Source organism: Oncorhynchus kisutch, linkage group LG21 (genome assembly GCF_002021735.2).
Source record: "Oncorhynchus kisutch isolate 150728-3 linkage group LG21, Okis_V2, whole genome shotgun sequence".
Classification (NCBI taxonomy): Eukaryota; Metazoa; Chordata; class Actinopteri; order Salmoniformes; family Salmonidae; genus Oncorhynchus; species Oncorhynchus kisutch.
Genome location: NC_034194.2, coordinates 24,044,255 through 24,067,083, shown reverse-complemented (window position 1 = coordinate 24,067,083; position 22,829 = coordinate 24,044,255). Strand labels below are relative to the sequence as shown.

General features: G+C 41.7%; 2 protein-coding genes across 2 annotated transcripts; one reads left to right on the top strand and one right to left on the bottom strand.

Moving 5' to 3' along the window:
• Positions 1-194: 194 nt before the first annotated feature.
• ccdc167 (coiled-coil domain containing 167) lies at positions 195-3,310 on the bottom strand. Its single transcript, XM_020454901.2, has 5 exons — positions 3,107-3,310; positions 2,639-2,723; positions 2,280-2,374; positions 2,157-2,209; positions 195-2,016 (listed from the first exon to the last, which is right to left on the bottom strand). Exons 2-5 carry the CDS (start codon positions 2,684-2,686, stop codon positions 1,910-1,912), a joined length of 303 nt encoding a protein of 100 aa, XP_020310490.1. The 5' UTR covers positions 2,687-2,723; positions 3,107-3,310; the 3' UTR covers positions 195-1,909.
• Positions 3,311-11,340: 8,030 nt separating this feature from the next.
• Positions 11,341-22,736, top strand: kif25 (kinesin family member 25). The gene is made up of 15 exons (XM_020454779.2): positions 11,341-11,788; positions 12,054-12,119; positions 12,538-12,666; positions 14,594-14,735; positions 16,703-16,806; positions 16,944-17,029; positions 18,789-18,828; positions 18,939-19,006; positions 19,131-19,205; positions 19,549-19,692; positions 19,859-20,035; positions 20,208-20,362; positions 20,514-20,771; positions 20,916-21,071; positions 21,192-22,736. Exons 1-15 carry the CDS (start codon positions 11,720-11,722, stop codon positions 21,341-21,343), a joined length of 1,821 nt encoding a protein of 606 aa, XP_020310368.2. The 5' UTR covers positions 11,341-11,719; the 3' UTR covers positions 21,344-22,736.
• The last annotated feature ends 93 nt before the right edge of the window (positions 22,737-22,829 follow it).

Sequence of the window (22,829 nt, the reverse complement as noted above, 5' to 3'; positions counted from 1 at the left end):
TACCTTTACCATAACTTATGTGGTGAATGTTCTGCCACAAAATGTCTGGATGCTACATATTGGCAGTGACTGAGTAATCCTACTATGCATCATGATACATAAATATGATCCATTATATCACAGGCTTGTAGAAGAGATCTTTGCCTCTGTCATAGTTGATTCTGAGTAGCAATAGAATGGTCAACCAGAGAAAACATATTTAGAGATGCATTTATTTTGTTTTTTGGATGTTCAGACATAATTACAAAAGAACAATGTACATACATGCCAAGCATGTAAATATCTGAATTAATTTACAGTAAATATATATAAACTTGTTGCCTTGGGTGAGGGATCAAAATGATGTGAAGCTGTCTGCATGTAGGAAGGCCTTAATGCATGCATGAGTAATCAAACATTCTCAATGTAAACCATTTAGATGCACAGGCACTGCTAAAAATGCAATGCCTGAACAAAAAAAGGCCATGGGGAGATTCATTTTGGCACCAAAGGCTTGGAATTAATTAAGATGTGGACAAAAACACATATACACCCCTTCCTTATTCTAATGGTATACAGTATATGTAGCCCTGTGCCCATATTGACAAAGCATCTCTGAGTAGGAGTGCTCATACTCGAGTGCTCGTAATTATGTCAAGAGATAAAGCCCAGTCAAGTCTGTCTCAGGTGATTTAACTAACAGACAGGCATAGTGGTTATTGACCACAATGAGAACTAAAGCATCATTTTGGCAACAGTCTGAGAACACAATCCCAAGGTGCACTATGCAAACCAATTGAGAAGTACAGTGTCTTCATACCCTCATCATAGCACCACGGAGCACAAATTGCAATGAAGTCAAAGGAAGACTTGTATACTATGTCACGCTTGAAGAGTTCATGATTTACATAAGCATTGTGCATGATTTTGCTTTCATGAGTGGTCCTTAAGAGCATCAGTAACCATTGAAGTGTAGCAAAAGTATACCACAGTCTGTATGAAGGGGAAAGCAAAGCTCAGCCCAGGAGTTAGTTGATGATATGGATGACTTCACAACGAACATCCAATTTGTAGTGGCTCAACAAATTAGGCAATATGAGTACCAAAGCTTGACAGAGCAGAGGTACCTAAGAGCAGTGTGAATTACAAGTGGGGATAAACCCTGAAAGAGATATGAGCCCCCCTAAATTAAACAAGTCATAACTTTGGGAAGTCTCTAATAAATAATGCTAATTTACCCATTATCCTATTTGTTTAAAATGAAATGTGTACTGCTATAGTGGTAAATAAGAAAATAAAAGCTTATCCCACATGAAACGAACACCCCCACCTCTGTATTCTGTGTTTTTTTATCCCCCATGTGGCTGCACATGTCATGTGGGACTGTTACATATTTCAGCCCCGTTTCAAGTGTCCCGACTTCTCTTTCTACAGAAAAGGTCATGTTGTCAGCAAGACACATCAATTCAGGCTACAAGAGTGTAGACCCAATGACAACTGCCAAATGTCATTATACTTGTTGGTGTTTTGTAACAGATGTCTCTTTCCATTCATCAAATGACACGAGTGTACAGTGCACTGTTTGGATGCAGGGATTATTTTGGAGTGGATGAACATGGGCAGGTAGCCTACTTTTTAAACTGATTTGTTTGACAATAAGATGACTTGTGTTCATGCCAAATTAAAAAGGTAATACAAAAAAGTGACTGGTTAATGACATGTCTTTACTATTTGTCCCATGAAAAAAATGTAAACACTCGCATGCAGGTGCAAATATAGAAGGTTAAGTGAAAAAAAAGAGACCCCAGAATGTTACCGTATAATTCACACAAATGGCTGCATTAAGGCTTTTAGCTGCCAAAGCAGTATTTGGTCCTGATGAAGATGTAACATAACACAGTCAAATGTGCTAAAATGAGCTAATTCTTAATCAGTAGTGGATAAAGGCATAGTAGAAGAGAGCACTGACGGCCAATAGAGCAACAGAGAGCATCATATTCCTCCTGTTCTCTCCTCTCAACACCTCCAGCTCTTTATCTAAATGAGAGGGAACAAGCCGTAAGTCCACAATGTACCACACACATCATTCAGGATCCAGTCTCACAATAACACTTATACTACAATTCTACTATATGAATTGCGTATAACATTTTCCATGAAACAAACGTTTTCCTTACCATACTTTTGCATCCTATCGTTCATTATCGTCATTTCATCCTCCAGCGATTGTCTGTCGAATAGAGGGAGATTAGGAATTGTGCTTTCATCAACATTATCATCGTTGTCATCATAATCATCACCTGTCTTGATCCGAGAGCTCCTCGCGCCGCCGTCTGAACTCGGCCCTCTCGATACTATCGTGACATCGCAACCGTCGCTCCTCAACACGATCAATCTGTGTAGGGGACATATAAACTATGAAATATCTCTGGCAATAACATTGGGTGACACCTGTGAATTGTCGTAAACGTGGCTCCCTAACAGGGTAGCAATATACTTCGCCTCTTCCTCTCTGGCTAAGGTGAGCTCACGCATGGTATCCAACGTTTGAATGAAGCTTGTTAGTTAACATAGCTAGCTAAGCTAAACTTGCAAATTCCAGAGCAACGAAACATTATTCCACGTCACGTAACTTCAAGTTACAGAGTTTGTGTCTTACCTCGCTAGCAACGCTGACTTTCTCTCGCTTGTCCTTAGATTTGGTCATTTTGTGAGAGAAAAAACACACCAAAGTAAACGACCTGCTGAGGGTACAATAATTATTATTCTTGGGGTTACTGCGACTCTGTGTGAGGATCTAATCTCGGAAAATGCCACCCCTAGCTGTGTGGAGGCGATAGTGCACGAAGGTGAATGTTGTGCACATGCGATACAAACCATTATTTAATGTAAGCTACTATTGCACGTTTCATCTAGATTCTAGAGCTGCCGTGCGTATAAAATATCAAATAATATTGTTGCCAGTGATGCCCCTTGTGATATTGCCGTCAATTGAGCCGACACTCGTACAACACAGTCAGCCATTCGCGTGTTAGTTGCCTGAATTGGGATGCGCGAATACACCACACTTTACGGCAACGAGTAGGGACGCATTCTCAGCACAGATATATAGTTGTATGTCACATACACATGGTTAGCGGATGTTCATGCGAGTGTAGCGAGTTGCTTGTAGATAGAGACGATAGCTGCAAACAGTTTGAAGCACACTGATTCAATCTTCCACGATACCAAATCGTTTAATTTTCTTGCTTTATCAAAAATCACTGATATCACGGGTAGAGTGAGACTGCAGAGGCAGCCAATCGGATGTGCTGATTTAGCAAACGTCAAATTGTGCAAGCAAGACGTGTTTACGGTCATGACATACAATCACAGTACACACACAGCAAGATCTGAGTGAGCTTGATATGTTTTTCATTGTATTTCATTCGATTATTATTTTTTGAAAAAATAAAAAAAAGAAACCCGCACACTGCTCTTGCTTGTATCACTGCTCTTTAATAAGCTTTACGTTTCGGCTTTTTTGAGTAAAAAAAAAAAATTGCACCGTTATGTAGACATAGCTCCACCCACATCCGTTCAATGCATCGAATGAGGTTGGAATCGAGGGAAAATAAGTGACACGGAACCCAAACCGGCTCCGCGCGTGCATTCATTTATTTTGTCCCCCTACACCAAACGCAGGTTAAAATATCAAAACAAACTCTGAACCAATGACATTAATTTGGGGACAGGTCGAAAAACATTAAACATGTATGGCAATTTAGCTAGTTAGCTTGCACTTGCTAGCTAATTTGTCCTATTTAGGTAGGTAGCTTGCTGTTGCTAGCTAATTTGTCCTGGGATATAAACATTGGGTTGTTATTTTACCTGAAATGCACAAGGTTCTCTACTCCAACAAATTAATCCACACATAAAACGGCCAACCGAATCGTTTCTAGTCATCTCTCCTCCTTCCAGGCTTTTTCATCGTTGAATTTATATGGTGATCCATCTAAACTTTCATAGTATTACTAAGACTACCGGCAAAACAGTTCGTCTTTCAATCTAACCAATGAGGAGATGGCACGTGGGTACCTGTTTCTATAAACCAACAAGGAGATGGGAGAGGCAGGACTTGTAGCACGATCTGCGTCAGAAATAGAAAGGACTTCTATTTTAGCCCCTGGCATCGCAGAGTGCTCGTTGGTTCGCGCAATAATTGAATAACATGGATTTCAAAATGTATTTTGCGAAGCACTCTACGTGTCTGGTCTGGTCAGCATGTTAGTGTTGCCGAATATAACAATGTGCATTTCATAAATATTCGAATGAAGTGTGTACATAAAACGTATTAAACATGTCTGTAAAACCACAATGAGGACATGACCCATCAAGCAAGTTTTCATAAATCATTGGGTACAATGTTTTATGAAGCTGCCAGCCACAAAATAAAAAGTGCCAGGCTCTTTTACGCCCTCTTCCGAATGGTAGCTACAGTGGTGCAAAAAAGTATTTAGTCAGCCACCAATTGTGCAAGTTCTCCCACTTAAAAAGATGAGAGAGGCCTGTAATTTTCATCATAGGTACACTTCAACTATGACAGACAAAATTAGATTTTTTTTCTCCAGATAATCACATTGTAGGATTTTTAATTCATTTATTTGCAAATTATGGTGGAAAATAAGTATTTGGTCAATAACAAAAGTTTATCTCAATACTTTGTTATATACCCTTTGTTGGCAATGACAGAGGTCAAACGTTTTCTGTAAGTCTTCACAAGGTTTTCACACACTGTTGCTGGTATTTTGGCCCATTCCTCCATGGAGATCTCCTCTAGAGCAGTGATGTTTTGAGGCTGTTGCTGGGCAACACAGACTTTCAACTCCCTCCAAATATTTTCTATGGGTTTGAGATCTGGAGACTGGCTAGGCCACTCCAGGACCTTGAAATGCTTCTTACGAAGCCACTCCTTTGTTGCCCGGGCAGTGTGTTTGGGATCATTGTCATGCTGAAAGACCCAGCCACGTTTAATCTTCAATGCCCTTGCTGATGGAAGGAGGTTTTCACTCAAAATCTCACGATACATGGCCCCATTCATTCTTTCCTTTACACGGATCAGTCGTCCTGGTCCCTTTGCAGAAAAACAGCCCCAAAGCAGGATGTTTCCACCCCCATGCTTCACAGTAGGTATGGTGTTCTTTGGATGCAACTCAGCATTATTTGTCCTCCAAACACGACGAGTTGAGTTTTTACCAAAAATATATATTTTGGATTCATCTGACCATATGACATTCTCCCAATCTTCTTCTGGATCATCCAAATGCTCTCTAGCAAACTTCAGACGGGCCTGGACATGTACTGGCTTAAGCGGGTTGGGCATGTCTGGCACTGCAGGATTTGAGTCCCTGGCGGCGTAGTGTGTTACTGATGGTAGGCTTTGTGGGAGATTATCAGTGGTCTTGTATGTCTTCCATTTCCTAATAATTGCTCCCACAGTTGATTTCTTCAAACCAAGCTGCTTACCTATTGCAGATTCAGTCTTCCCAGCCTGGTGCAGGTCTACAATTTAGTTTCTGGTGTCCTTTGACAGCTCTTTGGTCTTGGTCATAGTGGAGTTTGGAGTGTGACTGTTTGAGGTTGTGGACAGGTGTCTTTTATACTGATAACAAGTTCAAACAGGTGCCATTAATACAGGTAACGAGTGGAGGACAGAGGAGCCTCTTAAAGAAGAAGTTACAGGTCTGTGAGAGCCAGCAATCTTGCTTGTTTGTAGGTGACCAAATACTTATTTTCCACCATAATTTGCAAATAAATTCATAAAAAAATCCTACAATGTGATTTTCTGGATTTTTTTCTTCTAATTTTGTCTGTCATAATTTAAGTGTACCTATGATGAAAATTACAGGCCTCTCTCATCTTTTTAAGTGGGAGAACTTGCACAATTGGTGGCTGACTAAATACTTTTTTGCCCCACTGTATAAATGCAGATGTTGCGCCAGTGTAAATATTTCTGCCACCCACAAACAGGAAAACGGTTCCAAATAAATGACATTATTATGTGCTCCACCACCCATGTCATCTACATGATTAAATGTCCACGTGGGCTGTGTTATGTAGGTAAAACCTCTCGTTCTCTCAAACAGAGAATTAGTGAACATAACATTTAAATCAGGAGAAATGACAGGGATTATCCAGTCGTATTAGATTTTAATTACCAAAAACATGACATTTCTACCTTTAGATTTTGTGGCATAGAGAAAGTTAAGATCAGACAGGGGAGGTGATATAAATAATGCTCTGAGCAAAATATATTGTTTTTGTATTTTCACCCTCCAGACATTATTTCCTAAAGGTCTTAATGATGAAATGCAGATGTATGTTATGTTGTAAATGTGAATGTGAATGTGGGTTATGTTACGGTTTTCTTCCGTCGAAAGAGAGTCGGACCAAAATGCAGCGTGGTTAATACGATACATGTTTAATGACGAATAAACACGACAATACAAAACAACAAACAGAACGTGAAAACCTATACAGCCTATCTGGTGACAACTAACACAAAGACAAGAACAATCACCCACGTAACACTCAAAGAATATGGCTGCCTAAATATGGTTCCCAATCAGAGACAACGAGAATCACCTGCCTCTGATTGAGAACCGCCTCAGGCAACCATAGACTTTGCTAGAACACCCCACTAAGCCACAATCCCAAAACCTACGAAAAACCCCCATACATAAACACAACACAAAATAAACCCATGTCACACCCTGGCCTGACCAAATAAATATAGAAAACACAAAATACTAAGACCAGGGCGTGACAGGTTAGGGTTAGATTACAATTACAGATTACAATTACGTTTTTCTTGCTCTGTACCCAATGTGGTTTACAGACGTGGTTAATACGTTTCATATACACACTTTATTCAAATATTTGTGAAATGCACATTGTTATATTTGGTAAAACTTATTTTCCCTCGACTCCAACCCCATTCAATGCGTTGAACGGATGTGGGTGGATCTATGTCTACATAAGGGTGCAGTGGCTGTCAGTGCCGTTTATGATTTTTTTTCATGAGCATTGCGTTTCTATTACAACATGTTGGATGACAGTTATTCATATTCCATTCACCCAGTTCAAATCAAATCAAATGAAATGTATTTATATAGCCCTTCGTACATCAGCTGATATCTCAAAGTGCTGTACAGAAACCCAGCCTAAAACCCCAAACAGCAAGCAATGCAGGTGTAGAAGCACCGTTCAGTTCAATGTAACATCAATAGGTTTAGGTTACTACATGATACTCAAATGTTCCTTATACCCATCATGATGTTGTTACAACCTAGCCTATGAATGAAAGTTTACAACATAGCTGCACACAGGTAGAGAGAAAAATTTGAGATGACAGACAGTGACACATTCAATACCGCCTTGCACACTCTTGCTTGCATCAGCCTTATGCAGTGTGTAATCATTTATCCAACAGTTGCAATCAAGAGTTTCTATTGGACAAATTCAGGTATTTTATCCCCTTTTTGTTTGCTTCCATTTCAGAAACATTTTTAATCGGTGGGAATGCATACACCCCTGATCACGCATAAACACAGTTCACTTTCATAGCAGCCACATTATATTCATTCTAGCCTCTTTGCACTCTCCTCCTCTCACCTTTTCCCTTCGTTTGTGGACTTCAATGAACAACACATCAGCTGCATGTGACCAAGCAAAAAAAACTTTCCAAGCCATGTCATAACCGCTACACACAGCCTATATCATTGTCCCCATATTCGCTAAAGTAATGTCCTAGTCAACATAGCTAAGCTACAATCATGCAGTAACGTTACAGTGTATAGTCAGCAAGTAGTTACACCGGCGGGCCCTAGTAGCAATAAATTTATAAAACCAAAAGCTTATCTTGACTTGGAAGAGTTCCAGTGTTGTGTTGGATAGTCATAGCCAGCTAGCTAACATAGCATGACTCTGTTTGAGCCGGGTGTTTGAGTAACTAAACTAGCCAGCTTAGTAAGTGAAACTGAAAGTGAAGAAAAATGACACTCTCGCTCTCTCTTGCTTCGCCTTCATTTTTGAATAAATTAGTTTGTTCAAACTATTAAACTATTGTCTTTCTCTCTCTTTGAGTCAAATACTCACGTCATTTTATGCACTGCAGTGCTAGCTAGTGGTAGCTTATGCTTTCAGTACTAGATTAATTCTCTGATCTTTTGATTGGGTAGACAACATGTCAGTTCATGCTGCAAGAGCTCTGATAGGTTGGAGGACATCCTCCGAAAGTTGTCATAATTACTGTGTAAGTCTATAGAAAGGGGTGAGAACCAAGCGCCTCCTAGGTTTTGTATTGAAGTCAATGTACCAAGAGGAGGATGGAGGCTAGCTGTCCTTCAGCTACACCAAGGTGCTACCTTACAGGTTGCTGTTTTGAGGCTACTCTAGACCTTCATTGCAAAACAGTGTGTTTTAATAAATTATTTGGTGATGTGAATATATTTAGTATAGTTTTATCTAGAAAATATAACTTCTTCAATGTTTTACAATTTAAATTTGTATGAAATTCACTGAGGGGAGGATGGTCCTCCCCTTCCGCCTCTGAGGAGCCTTCACTGTAAGGGTGCTCATTTTAAAAAACTCTGACGAAGGCCTTGAGGCCGATACGTAAAGCTTATTAAAAGCAGTGATACTAGCAAGAGCAGTGTGTTGGTTTCTTCTTTTTTCTTATCTTATTCAAATGTTACCATGCACCTGCAACAAAAGATAGCTCAGATGTGCAAGTGCCTTTTGAATTAGATTATATTTACACTACCGTTCAAAAGTTTGGGGTCACTTAGAAATGTCTTTGTTTTTGAAAGAAAAGCAATTTTTTTGTCCATTAAAATAACATCAAATTGATCAGAAATACAGTGCAGACATTGTTAATGTTGTAAATGACTATTGTAGCTGATTTTGTTATGGAATATCAACATAGGCGTACAGAGGCCTATTATCAGCAACCATCACTCCTGTGTTCCAATGGCACGTTGTGTTAACTAATCCAAGTTTATCATTTTAAATGGCTAGTTGATCATTAGAAAACCCTTTTGCAATTATGTTAGCACAGCTGAAAAATGTGTTGATTAAAGAAGCAATAAAACTGGCCTTTAGACTAGTTGAGAGCTGGAGCATCAGCATTTGTGGGTTAAATTACAGGCTCAAAATGGCCAGAAACAAAGAACTTTCTCCTGAAACTCGTCAGTCTATTCTTGTTCTGAGAAATGAAGGCTATTCCATGAGAGAAATCCCCAAGAAACTGAAGATCCCATACAACTCTGTGTACTACTCTCTTCACAGAACAGCGCAAACTGGCTCTGACCAGAAGTGGGAGGAGTGGGAGGCCCCGGTGCACAACTAGCAAGTGGACAATTACATTAGAGTGTCTAGTTTGAGAAACAGATGCCTCACAAGTCCTCAAATGGCAGCTTCATTAAATAGTACTCGCAAAACAACAGTCTCAATGTCAACAGTGAAGAGGCGACTCTGGGATGCTGGTCTTCTAGTCAGAGTTGCAAAGAATAAGCGATATCTCAGACTGGCTAATAAAAATAAAAGATGAAGATGGGCAAAAGAACACAGACACTGGACAGAGGAAGATTGGAAGAAAGTATTATGGACAGATGAATCTGAGGTGTTCAGATCACAAAGAAGAACATTCGTGAGACGCAGAAAAAATGAAAAGATGCTGGAGGAGTGCTTGACGCCATCTGTCAAGCATGGTGGATGTGACATGATGGTCTGGGGGTGGTAAAGTGGGAGATTTGTACGGGGTAAAAGGGATCTTGAAGAAGGACGGCTATCACTCCATTTTGCAACACCATGTGTAACAGTTTAACTTTAGTCCATCCCCTCGCCCCTACCCGGGCTTGAACCAGGGACCCTCTGCACACATAGACAACTGACACCCACAAAGCATTGTTACCCATCGCTCCACAAAAGCTGCAGCCCCTGCAGAGCAAGGAGAACAACTATATCAAGGTCTCAGAGCGAGTGATGTCACCGATTGAAACTCTATTAGCACGCACCTCCGCTAACTAGCTAGCCATTTCACATCGGTTACACATGCCGTACCTTGAGGACGGCGCTTAATTGGAGCCAATTTCCTCCTACAACAGGACAATGACCCAAGCACAGCTCCAAACTATACAATAACTATTTAGGGAAGAAGCAGACAGCTGATATTCTGTCTATAATGGAGTGGCCAGCAGAGTCACCAGATCTCGACCCTATTGAGCTTTTGTGGGAGCAGCTTGACCGTATGTTATGTAAGAAGTGCCCATCAAGCCAATCCAACTTGTGGGAGGTGCTTCAGGAAGCATGGGGTGAAGTCTCTTCAGATTACCTCAACAAATTTACAACTAGAATGCCAAAGGTCTGCAAGGCTGCAATTGCTGCAGATGGAGGATACTTTGACGAAAGCAAAGTTTGAAGGACACAATTAAAAATCTTTTTTTCTAACCTTGTCAACGTCTTAACTATATTTCCTATTCATTTTGCAACTAATTTCATGTATGTTTTCATGGAAAACAAGGACATTTCTAAGTGACCCCAAACTTTTGAATGGTAGTATATCTTTTTTAAGTGTTAAATAACTACATTTACCATGTCTCTCCCAGTATTCTTTATCTTTATTTTTTTCAAGTAGTAATATTACAGTGAACTTTGATGAACCTTGTGTAAAAAAAGAAATCTGTCAAAATGGCTGCCAAACATATTTTGAGATGTGTGCCGCTAGTAGATCAATAATCCATTGGCATGAATACTGCAAAGCATAACATGCCCATATTATGCTAGCTCCAATACACAGTATATAGTGTTTTTCCAATCTTGTAGTTGGTTTAATATGGGTATGTTATGCTTTGCAATGTTAATAATAATGGATTATTGATCTACTTGTAGCACACAAAGTGTTTACCATCCATTTTTACTGCATTCAAATTTAATTAGAATTCCTCCAATTTCACTATAATAGGACAAAACAAGTATGTATCTACTAGTGGCACATGTCACAAAACATCTTTAAAATGGCATAATATGGGCATTTTATGGTATGCAATAGTCATCACGCTGGATTAACTAACTACTACTGGCACACATAAAAATAAAGTCTACCAACTATTTTTAGTGATTGTATTATTTTTTACATAGGGGTCATCAATGTTCACTGTAATAGAACTACTTTGTAGCTATCGTCTCGTATCTGTGCATGAGAGTGCATCCAACTCAGTTCCCCTACCAAAAAAAGTGTTGTGCATTTGCGCAACAAATTCTGGCGGAAACTGAAGTGCGGTGGCTTGACTTCGTTTTGAGAATGTCGGCTCAATTGACCGCAGTCCTTGAGATGCAGGATACAAGGCTCAATTGTGCCAGCAGGATTTAGGATTTAGGATTATCATTAATCCACAAATTCAGACTTTGACATGCGAGAGCAAAATGATTCAAAACCAAGGGATATATACTACCCACCAAATGTTCACATTCAAATACTGTTGCTGATATTTCTCTCCAGCCTGTCAAAAGCCCATGGCACCATTCCGAACGCACGTCTCAGGACAAGTGGACGACATCTAAATGCGCACGGATGGAGAGCTTCTTGGAAAGTGTTGTGCGTGCGTAATCGCATTATCTGACCTGCAAAAACGCAGGCTGACAACCCAGTCGCATAATATTCTTTACTGCACTTTTTTATTGTTTTCTCTCATTTATTAAAATGCCACTCTTCATTAACCGAGACCAGATATTTGCGCACCAAGTGCACCTTCTGGAGCACAAACTGCGGGTATGTCTATTTTTTTATTGATTGTAAATTCAAAAGGTATGACAGGTGAAGCTAAAACGACTGTCGTTTAGGTATGTTTAGTTGTTACTTTGTGAGAATAATTGTTTATCGTTTAGTTAGTAACTATAATAACTATTCGATTAATTACAAGCCCCATTTTATTTATGTATCTTTAGTAAAGGAATTTAAATGGAATCAGATAAACATCACTGACTTTACAACGTCAAACTAGCAGCGTTGGCTAATCTGTCCCGAACGTTTCTAGAGCAAAGAAGAACGCATTCTGGAGTTGGAGACTGAAAATGCCATTCTTCACCTGAGGCTCGCCGATGTGAGTTGAGTCATTGGATAATACATTTTAATGTACTGTGGTATTTTATCACCCCAGTCATTGCCCGTTGTGTAGGTAGCCAAGCAAAGGCCGTGGTACACAATTTAAGCACATCATTGGGTGCCACAGATGGATACGCTTACTGTCTGCAGAATTGAATTAGAATTAGTTAAAAGCAATATGTAAACATGTTATTTTTGCTTGTTTAACACGTTCCCTGTCAATGTTCACTTCATGGAGAGCTCCAATTGGGCACAGTATGGAGGCATAAAATGAACACTGAGTTGCTGGTACATTTAAAAAAAAATCTACCACGTCCTTCCTGGACCAAAAAGTGGGTTTTGGATGTCAAAATGGTGACTTGTCACTGTATGTCTTGGTAATGGTGGTTCACCCTTGCCCTGTTCTCCCTCTCCAGTGTCTGGGGAAACTTCGTCGGGATCATGCAGAAGAGGCAGAAGCAGAAGCTCAGAAGCGTTGGCAACACCAGAGAGTTGTGCAGCAAAGCACCCAGTCTGCCCTGGCCAAACTCCTGTCTGAAGTTCAGGTACACACAACCCCAGAGTTACACAGCTGTATTGTTTTGTTTTGTTTAGTTCAGAGGAAGGCCAACATTTATTTCATTTATTTATTTTACCTTTATTTAACCAGGTAGGCAAGTTGAGAACAAGTTCTCATTTACAATTGCGACCTGGCCAAGATAAAGCAAAGCAGTTCGACAGATAAAACGACACAGAGTTACACATGGAGTAAAAACAAACATACAGGCAATAATGCAGTATAAACAAGTCTATATACAATGTGAGCAAATGAGGTGAGAAGGGAGGTAAAGGCAAAAAAGGCCATGATGGCAAAGTAAATACAATATAGCAAGTAAAATACTGGAATGGTAGTTTTGCAATGGAAGAATGTGCAAAGTAGAAATAAAAATAATGGGGTGCAAAGGAGCAAAATAAATAAATAAATAAGAATTAAATACAGTTGGGAAAGAGGTAGTTGTTTGGGCTAAATTATAGGTGGGCTATGTACAGGTGCAGTAATCTGTGAGCTGCTCTGACAGTTGGTGCTTAAAGCTAGTGAGGGAGATAAGTGTTTCCAGTTTCAGAGATTTTTGTAGTTCGTTCCAGTCATTGGCAGCAGAGAACTGGAAGGAGAGGCGGCCAAAGAAAGAATTGGTTTTGGGGGTGAATAGAGAGATATACCTGCTGGAGCGTGTGCTACAGGTGGGAGATGCTATGGTGACCAGCGAGCTGAGATAAGGGGGGACTTTACCTAGCAGGGTCTTGTAGATGAACATGGTGTCCATTGGGGTTTCGTATACCATACGGTCAAGCTGCTTCCACAACAGCTCAATAGGGTAGAGATCTGGTGACTGTGCTGTCCACTCCATTATAGACAGAATACCAGCTGACTGCTTCTTCCCTAAATAGTTATTGCATAGTTTGGAGCTGTGCTTTGGGTCATTGTCCTGTTGTAGGAGGAAATTGGCTCCAATTAAGCGCTGTCCACAGGGTGCATGGCAAAATGGAGTGATAGCCTTTCTTCTTCAAGATCCCTTTTACCCTGTACACACATTTCCCACTTTACCACCACCAAAGCACCCCCAGACCATCACATTGCCTCCACCATGCTTGACAGATGGCGTCAAGATGGCGTCAATATGGCTTTTTCTTTGCAACTCTGCCTAGAAGGCCAGCATCCAAGAGTCGCCTCTTTACTGTTGATGTTGAGACTGATGTTTTGCTGGTAATATTTAATGAAGCTGCCAGTTAAGGACGTGTGAGGTGTCTGTTTCTCAAACTAGACACTCTAATGAACTTGTCCTCTTTCTATTCTGGTCAGAACCAGTTTGCGCTGTTCTGTGAAGGGAGTAATACAGAGCGTTGTATGAGATCTTCAGTTTTTTTGGCAATTTCTTGCATGGAATACCATTCATTTCTCAGAACAAGAATAGACTGATGAGTTTCAGAAGAACGTTCTTTGTTTCTGGCCATTTTGAGCCTGTAATGGAAGCCACAAATGCTGATGCTGATGCTCTATTGCTTCTTTAACCAGAACAACAGTTTTCAGCTGTGCTAACATAATTGCAAAAGGGTTTTCTAATGATCAATTAGCCTTTTTAAATGATCAACTTGGATTAGCTAACACAACGGGCCATTGGAACACCGGAGTGATGGTTGCTGATAATGAGCCTCTGTACACCTATGTAGATATTCCATAAAAAAATCTGACGTTTCCAGCTTCAATAGTCATTTACAACATTAACAATATCTACACTGTATTTATGATCAATTTGATGTTATTTTAACGGACAAAAAAATGTGCTTTTCTTTCAAAAACAAGGACATTTCTAAGTGACCCCAAACTTTTGTACGGTAGTGTATATACTGTAGGTTGAAATACTGTACTAGAGTCATTGAGGACCTGAACACACATGACCACACATTCATGGTATTATTTGTGTGTTATTCTAGATTTTGAAGCAGGACCTGAGAGAGGTGTTTGCGGTGTATGTGAACTTCGCCACTGAGTTGGAGAACCAGAGCAGGCTGCTGCTGGAACAAGTCGGCCAAGCCAGCTTCGCCCTCCAGGGCCACCATGGCAATGATGTGCACAGTGAGTAGACTACCTGTGGTCGGATTTATGATTTCACTCAATCAATGTGTGTCACACTTATCCCCTTGTACTTCTGCTTCTCTCTGTCTGTTTCTCTCTGTCACTCCCTTTCTCTTGCCCCTCTCTCTCTCTCTCTCTCTCTCTCTCGCTCCCTCTCTCTCTCTCTCTCTCTCTCTCTCTCTCTCTCTCTCTCTCTCTCTCTCTCTCTCTCTCTCTCTCTCTCTCTCTCTCTCTCTCTCAATTCAATTCAATTCAATTCAATTCAAGGGCCTTTATTGGCATGGGAAACATGTGTTAACATTGCCAAAGCAAGTGAGGTAGATAATATACAAAAGTGACATAAACAATAAAAATGAACGGTAAACATTACACTCACAGAAGTTTGTTCTTCACTGGTTGACCTTTTCTTGTGGCAACAGGTCACAAATCTTGCTACAGTGATGGCACACGGTGGTATTTCACCCAGTAGATATGGGAGTTTATCAAAATCAAGTTTGTTTTCGAATTATTTGTGGATCTGTGTAAATATGTGTCTCTAATATGGTCATACATTGGGCAGGAGGTTAGGAAGTGCAGCTCAGTTTCCACCTCATTTTGTGGGCAGTGTGCACATAGCCTGTCTTCTCTTGAGAGCCATGTCTGCCTACGGCGGCCTTTCTTAACAGCAAGGCTATGCTCACTGAGTCTGTACATAGTCTCTCTATGTCTCCCTCTCTCTCTGTCTTTCTCCCATTCTCAAGTATCTTATTTACCGTGCCCCTAGGCCGTATGTTAAGAGGTTGTTTGCCTTGGGGATAATCCTCTCTCCCCCTCTAACTCCTCCTTCACCCAGCTCTCCAATATGACTTTGTCAGCGATGTTTGGAAAGGTTGTGTGACCTGTCCTCTGCGTCACCTGGTCGCCATGGTGACAAGCTCGAGGAACTTATCCCACGTCACTTGGTTAAACCTGGCTGTCTGTTGGGCCTGTGGGAAAAGCACCTAGCCTATATATACCTGACCCTATTGGCTTCGTTCCCTACAGGTCCAGGGTCAGTTTTGTTGTTTGGCTTGAAATAGTTCATGTATATGTAAGGCAGTAGCGCTGATCCCAAATCAGTCAGCTTTTGGAGAAAATGTCAATGTAGGCACAAATATTGTATTTATGAACCAGTATGATTTATTGCAATTTATGAAGCATTATTCATATCATTTATAGATCATGGATTCATATTTTTATTTTGCGAATACTCTGTTTAAAAAATAAAGTGGACCCTGCAGTTGCATCTCGAGCTACCCTTCATTCAGGAAGGATGTCAGATGGTTGAGCAACCCAGCCTCCTATCAAAACAATGACTTAGATTAATCCATCAACTGTCCCTGTAAGTCCGGCACAATGAGCACACACATAACCCCTCGGGCTTAAGTCTTAGCTCATGAACAGGACAGGTCAAATACAATAACCATCAGCAGCAGGAGAGGATCTCTTTCCTTAGCTATTACCCTGCTTGTTGTAGTTGTAGTTGTAGCATTCTCTAAGAGGAGGTTAGTTACATGTAATAGTAATGAATAGTGAGGAGGTCTGACTCTTGAGACTAGAGTTCACCATTGGCTTGTTTGATGTCAGGTTGTAAGTCATGTCGTCCAGATGATTCCAGGAGTTCTTATATGGCTTTGATTGCTTCATTACAGCGCGTGTGAGTGTGTGAGTGTATGAGTGAGTGTATGAGTGGGTGTATCCATGTATCCATGTATGTTTCCACTGAGATTAAGGACTTGGGTCTAAAGGTATTACCTGGACTAGGCACAATTATTTGTGTTTCTCATGGCATGACATTGCATTTAGTGTCTTAGCCAGGCACATGCATGATGTTACTGTCACGGTTTGTGTAACACCATTGAAGCAACAACAAAAAAAAACTCATAATTTGGTTATTATATGTGATGGTGCTGTTATTATTATCCTGTTCTCTGTGTATCTGTCCTCAGGTTTGCAGGCTCAGATGGAGGCTCTAGAGCGCTCTCTACTGGAGGAGAAGGAGCGGAGCAGGACTGAAAGGGAGAGGAGGAAGATACTTCACAACACCTTGGTGGTGAGGATCTTGACTACATTTTAATAGTCTAAAGTGACTGCCATTCTTTTTTTGTCTCTGTCTCTGTCTTTGTTTCCGTCTCTGTCTCTCTCTCTTTCTCTCACTCTCTCTCTTTCTCTCTCATTGTTGCTCTTCAGGAGCTGCGGGGGAACATCAGGGTCCACTGCAGAGTGCGTCCAGTCCTTCCCTTTGACGATGGCCAGGGATCAACATTAGCAATAGGGTAAGTTTGTCAGATAATATATTTTTGAGCAGTACTGTACATTTTAAAGGGATACTTTGGGATTTTGGGAATGAGGCCCTTTATCGACATCCCTGAAGTCAGATGAACTTGTGGATACCATTTGTATGTCTCTGTGTCCTGTATTAAGGAAGTTAGATGTAGTTTCTCGAGCCAATGCTAATTAGCGCTAGTGCAATGACTGGAAGTCTATGGGTTTGTACTAGCATACTACCTTCATACTGGACACAGAGACATAAAAATGGTATCCACTAGTTCATCTGCCTCTGGGGAAGTAGATAAAGGGCCGGTTTCTGGTCACAGGTTCAGGAATGGTTAAAAAGTCATAACATGCACTTAAAATTAACCTTACAAATAGCAGTGTTGGGGAATTTGGAAAGCCATTGTCAGTCAATAAATAATATAATAATACTCGTAGAAAAGGCTTTCATCTTTAGCTCACAATCTGTGGATAATATATGATTAAATAGGTTATAAAATGTTGTAAAACATCACAGCACAATTGAAAAATATATGGCACATGGAAACCAAAACAGGGTGGTCTATGGTGATAGGTGGGATGGGCTGAGTGTGGCTGAGGGGTGGTCTATGGTGATAGGTTGGATGGGCTGAGAGTGGCTGAGGGTTGTGTTTAAAGAGCTGAGGTCTATGATGATAGGTGGGATGGGCTGAGAGTGGCTGAGGGTTGGGTTTAAAGAGCTGAGGTCTATGATGATAGGTGGGATGGGCTGAGAGTGGCTGAGGGGTGGGATTAAAGAGCTGAGGTCTATGGTGATAGGTGGGATGGGCTGAGAGTGGCTGAGGGGTGGGATTAAAGAGCTGAGGTCTATGGTGATAGGTGGGATGGGCTGAGAGTGGCTGAGGGGTGGGATTAAAGAGCTGAGGTCTATGGTGATAGGTGGGATGGGCTGAGAGTGGCTGAGGGGAGGGATTAAAGAGCTGATGTCTATGGTGATAGGTGGGATGGGCTGAGAGTGGCTGAGGGGTGGGTTTAAAGAGCTGAGGTCTATGGTGATAGGTGGGATGGGCTGAGAGTGGCTGAGGGGTGGGATTAAAGAGCTGAGGTCTATGGTGATAGGTGGGATGGGCTGAGAGTGGCTGAGGGGTGGGATTAAAGAGCTGAGGTCTATGGTGATAGGTGGGATGGGCTGAGAGTGGCTGAGGGGTGGGATTAAAGAGCTGAGGTCTATGGTGATAGGTGGGATGGGCTGAGAGTGGCTGAGGGGTGGGATTAAAGAGCTGAGGTCTATGGTGATAGGTGGGATGGGCTGAGAGTGGCTGAGGGGTGGGATTAAAGAGCTGAGGTCTATGGTGATAGGTGGGATGGGCTGAGAGTGGCTGAGGGGTGGGATTAAAGAGCTGAGGTCTATGGTGATAGGTGGGATGGGCTGAGAGTGGCTGAGGGGTGGGATTAAAGAGCTGAGGTCTATGGTGATAGGTGGGATGGGCTGAGAGTGGCTGAGGGGTGGGATTAAAGAGTTTGTTTGGTAATGTATTATTGTTATGTGACTGCTTTATTTAAAAGTACCATGTATCTAACATATATGTAACGTGTATGTATGTGTAGCAAAAAGTCTGTCAAAAAATTAAGATATCTGTCCTCCGAAGGGGGGGGGGGGGATAAAGGGCTTCATTGCCAAAATCCTGAAGTTTCACTTTAATTAGTGCATTTAGCATCCTCTTAGTAACAACAATTTAGAACAGTACAGTTTTATAATAGTCATGATTGTTTTCTGTTCAGGCCTGCTACAACAGAAGAGGTGATTCAGGCAGTCAATGATGTGAGTACATACAGTTTTAAGGTCTTATTTATTGTTAGGTCTGTGATTGGGTTGAATGAGTCATTCTGAAATCACCTGCCTGCCTCACTGTTGTTTTGCCTGTTTTCCAGGATACAGTTGTTGTGAATTGTACTAGAATGGGGAACCTGGGGCTGAACAAGATGTTTGAGTTTGAGAGGTAATATAACATGATAATAACTTTGATTATTGTTGCTATTCTATATTTACATTCTGTCAACAGTTGTATTGTAGTATGTGTCACAGCTTCAGATGTTTGAAGCTTATCAAGCATGTGTTTCCAGGGTGCATGGTCCTGAGGACTCCCAGGATGTCGTGTTTGAGGAAGTGAAGCCTCTCCTCACATCTCTGCTGGACGGGTGAGTTAATGTGACCTTGTGCTGCTAAGGGGAAACACTGATCGCTAATGTAATTCTATTGCCTTCCTCACAGCATCTCAGAACTTCTAAAATATCAAAAAAAGCCAACACTGTGTACCTCCTATTTACAGTAGAGATGATTGCCTCAGAGAATTAGTGTTGTGATTGAATGCTCCATTGGATCAGGACCAGAGGCAAAGCAGACCATGTGAAACGTTATTAAATAGAGCGAAGCAGAATGAGGAATTAAATCCAGTGAGACGACGTCTGAATAACAAACAGCTAAGTTAATAGAAACAGCAAGTCTGTATTTCACAGACTGATTCTCCTATTGTTCGGTCAGGTATAACGTGTGCATCATGGCGTACGGACAGACAGGCAGTGGGAAGACACACACCATGATCGGCGCCCAGGCTGAGGACCCCTCAGGACCACAGGGGGAGGCCCGGCAAGGCGTTATTCCCAAAGCAGCCACTGAACTCTTCAGGTGGGTGGGTGGGAGGGAGGGAAGGAAGGAGAGGGAGAGAGAATTAAAAGTTTGGTGTTCATACTAGGGTTAGGGTGATGAGAGAAGGAGCTATACTTGTACATGGATGCATGTTTATACTTGTTTTATCTTGTTGACTTTTGTATGTGTGTGTGCTATCTGACAGGATGATATCGGAGAAACCTGCTGAGAGTCACACGGTGGAGGTGTCTGTGGTGGAGGTGTACAACAACGAGGTGTTGGATCTGCTGGCTAAAGACGAGGATGGGGTTGCCATGGGCGCCAAGAGAGATGTCATCACTACCAGCACAGGGACCAGCGAGGTGCCCTTACTCTCCTATGTGTGAGTAGTCCTTTACTGTTGTGTGCGTGCGTGCGTGGTGTGTATGTGAGTGATTAATTGAGTGAGTGTAGAGACCTATCTATTGGATTGGTAATAGAATAGTGACCGTTTCTGTGTGTGTGAGATTTATGTGAGTTGAAGTACTGTATTGCTAACTGTGTTCTCCTCCCAGGTTGGTGAGAAGCTCAGCAGATGTGATGCAGCTGATCAGTTCTGTTCTGAGGTTGAGGGCTCGCTGCCCTACACTGGTCCACAGAGACTCCTCACGCTCTCATCTCATAGTCACCCTCACTGTCTCCTCCAAGAGCCCCAACGCACTGGCCCTGGGTGAGACACACACACAAACATCTGATTACTGACAAATGAAAACTGACAAGCTTTACACAATGTCTTAGTGCTATAATTTATTGATTTCTTGTCATGATATCTTGCTGCTATATTCCTTTATTGACTGTGTCTGTGGTGCTGTGCTGTCCAGCTCGTAGGTTGCAAAGTGTCAAGAAAGACATGCAGCGCAAGGCCCAGAAGGAGTGGTGGAGCCCCCGCTGTCGGCGTGCCAACCCAATGGCCCGCCAATCGGGGGACGAGCGTTCCGCTAGCTCCTCCTCCTCTCCCTACCACTCCCCCAGCCACTCCCCCATTCACTCCTCTTGCCCCTCCCCCAGAGCCAGCACCACCCAGGCTCCCTTCAGGACCAAACTACAGCTGGTGGACCTTGCAGGTAGCGAGTGTGTGGGTGAGTCGTGAAAACAACACCAAACTCATCCACCATGGTCTGTGATTGTTGTGTAGCAATGGTGTTCTCTCCGATGGTGTAGGGGGGATGACTATGTGTATGCTGTGTGTGTAACTGTTTGGACGTGTGTTTGTGTAACTGTAGGTATGTCAGGGGTGACTGGCGCTGCCCTGTGGGAGACGTCGTGTATAAATCGCAGTCTTTCTGCTCTGTCTGACGTACTGGGAGCTCTGGCAGAGCAACGGCCACATGTGCCCTACAGAAACAGCAAGCTCACACACCTACTGCAGGATGCCATCGGTAACACACACACACACACACAGTTTGTTGTTTTCCTTGACTGCAGTTGATAATGACTAACCATTCTCCTCTCCCTCTCCTATCTCTTCTCTTCTCCATCCTCTTCTCCTTCTCCACTAGGTGGGGATGCGAAGCTGCTGGTGATGCTTTGTGTCTCTCCCACCCAGAGGTATATGACTGAGTCTCTACAGTCTCTGGGCTTTGGCACGCGGGCTCGTCAGGTCCAAAAAGATACCCCTCGCAGGAAGAATATTGCCCTAAAACTGAAGTAATGAGAGCAGAGCAGAGGAGTATAGAAGAGAGAAGGGAGAGAGGTCCCAGGCTGTGATGGCATGGTCAAAGGTAGAACAGAGGTCCCCCTCAATCAAGTGAAGGCTGAACAGAGTTACATGTGGCCTCTGTGGCATAAATGTTGTATATATGTAAATATTATTTAGTTATCAACTTATGTTGTTGCTTTACTTATACATGTACAAATGTTTATCTAGCTATTTGAACAACAAATTGGGTTGGTTTAAAAAAAATGTTTGACAACTGTTGAATAATTTTCATCTATCGGTATCAAACTCCATCTCCCCTCTTTATGTCCACCCAAATAGTATACAATATTTACTTGACCAACTATTTTATATTGTGGAATTGATTCTTAGATGCAGTATTTCCCTTTGTTTTTAAATAGATTGACAAATAATTTAGGCTAGTAATTTTTTGATTTGTGCTAAATCTTAGACTGATGGTAAATCACCGGCTTTAAGGCTTACTTATACTGAACAAAATATAAAACGCAACATGTAAAGTGTTGGTCCCATGTTTTATGAGCTGAAATAAAAGATCCCAGAAATGTACCATACGCACAAAAAGCTTAATTCTCTCAAATGATGTGCACACATTTGTTTACCTCCCTGTTAGTCAGCATTCCTCCTTTGCCAAGATAATCCATCCACCTGACAGGTGTGGCATATCAAGAAGCTGATTAAAAAGCATGATCATTACACAGGTGCACCTTGTGCTGGGGACAATAAACGGCCACTCTAAAATGTGCAGTTTTGTCACACAACACAATGCCACAGATGTCTCCAGCTTTGAGGGAGCGTGTAATTGGCATGCTGACTGCAGGAATGTCCACCAGATCGGTTGCCAACATCGTTTTACAGAATTTAGTAGTATGTCCAGCCAGCCTCACAACCGTAGACCTTGTGTAACCATGCCAGTCTAGGACAGCCACATCTGGCTTCTTCACCTGTGGGATCTTCTGAGACCAGCCACCCTGACTGCTGATGAAACTGAGGACTTTTCTGTTTGTAATAAACCCCTTTTGTGGGAAAAAAATCATTCTGATTGGCTGGGCATGGCTCCTATGTCCTCCAAACCGACCCATGGCTGTGCCCCTGCCCCGTCATGTGAAATCCATAGATTAGGGCCTAATGAATTTATTTCAATTGATTGATTTCCGTATATGAACTGTAACTCAGTAACATTTTTGAAAATGTTGCATTTACATTTTTGTTGAGCATATATTTGTGATATAAATGTGTTATAATTGTGTGGGCTTGCTTTTAATGCCTTTCTTATAAACCATGCACTTATTTTAGTGTTTGGAAGCCTCAATATTTGTTACATGTATTTTTGTTACGTTCAAACTTTGAATAAACATGTTTTGTCCTTTTCTGTATTTTATGGCTTACAAAAACTCTGGGCAGCGAATCAGGATTCACGTTTTTCTGTCGTTGCTACGTAAATATCATGTGACGGAAGGGA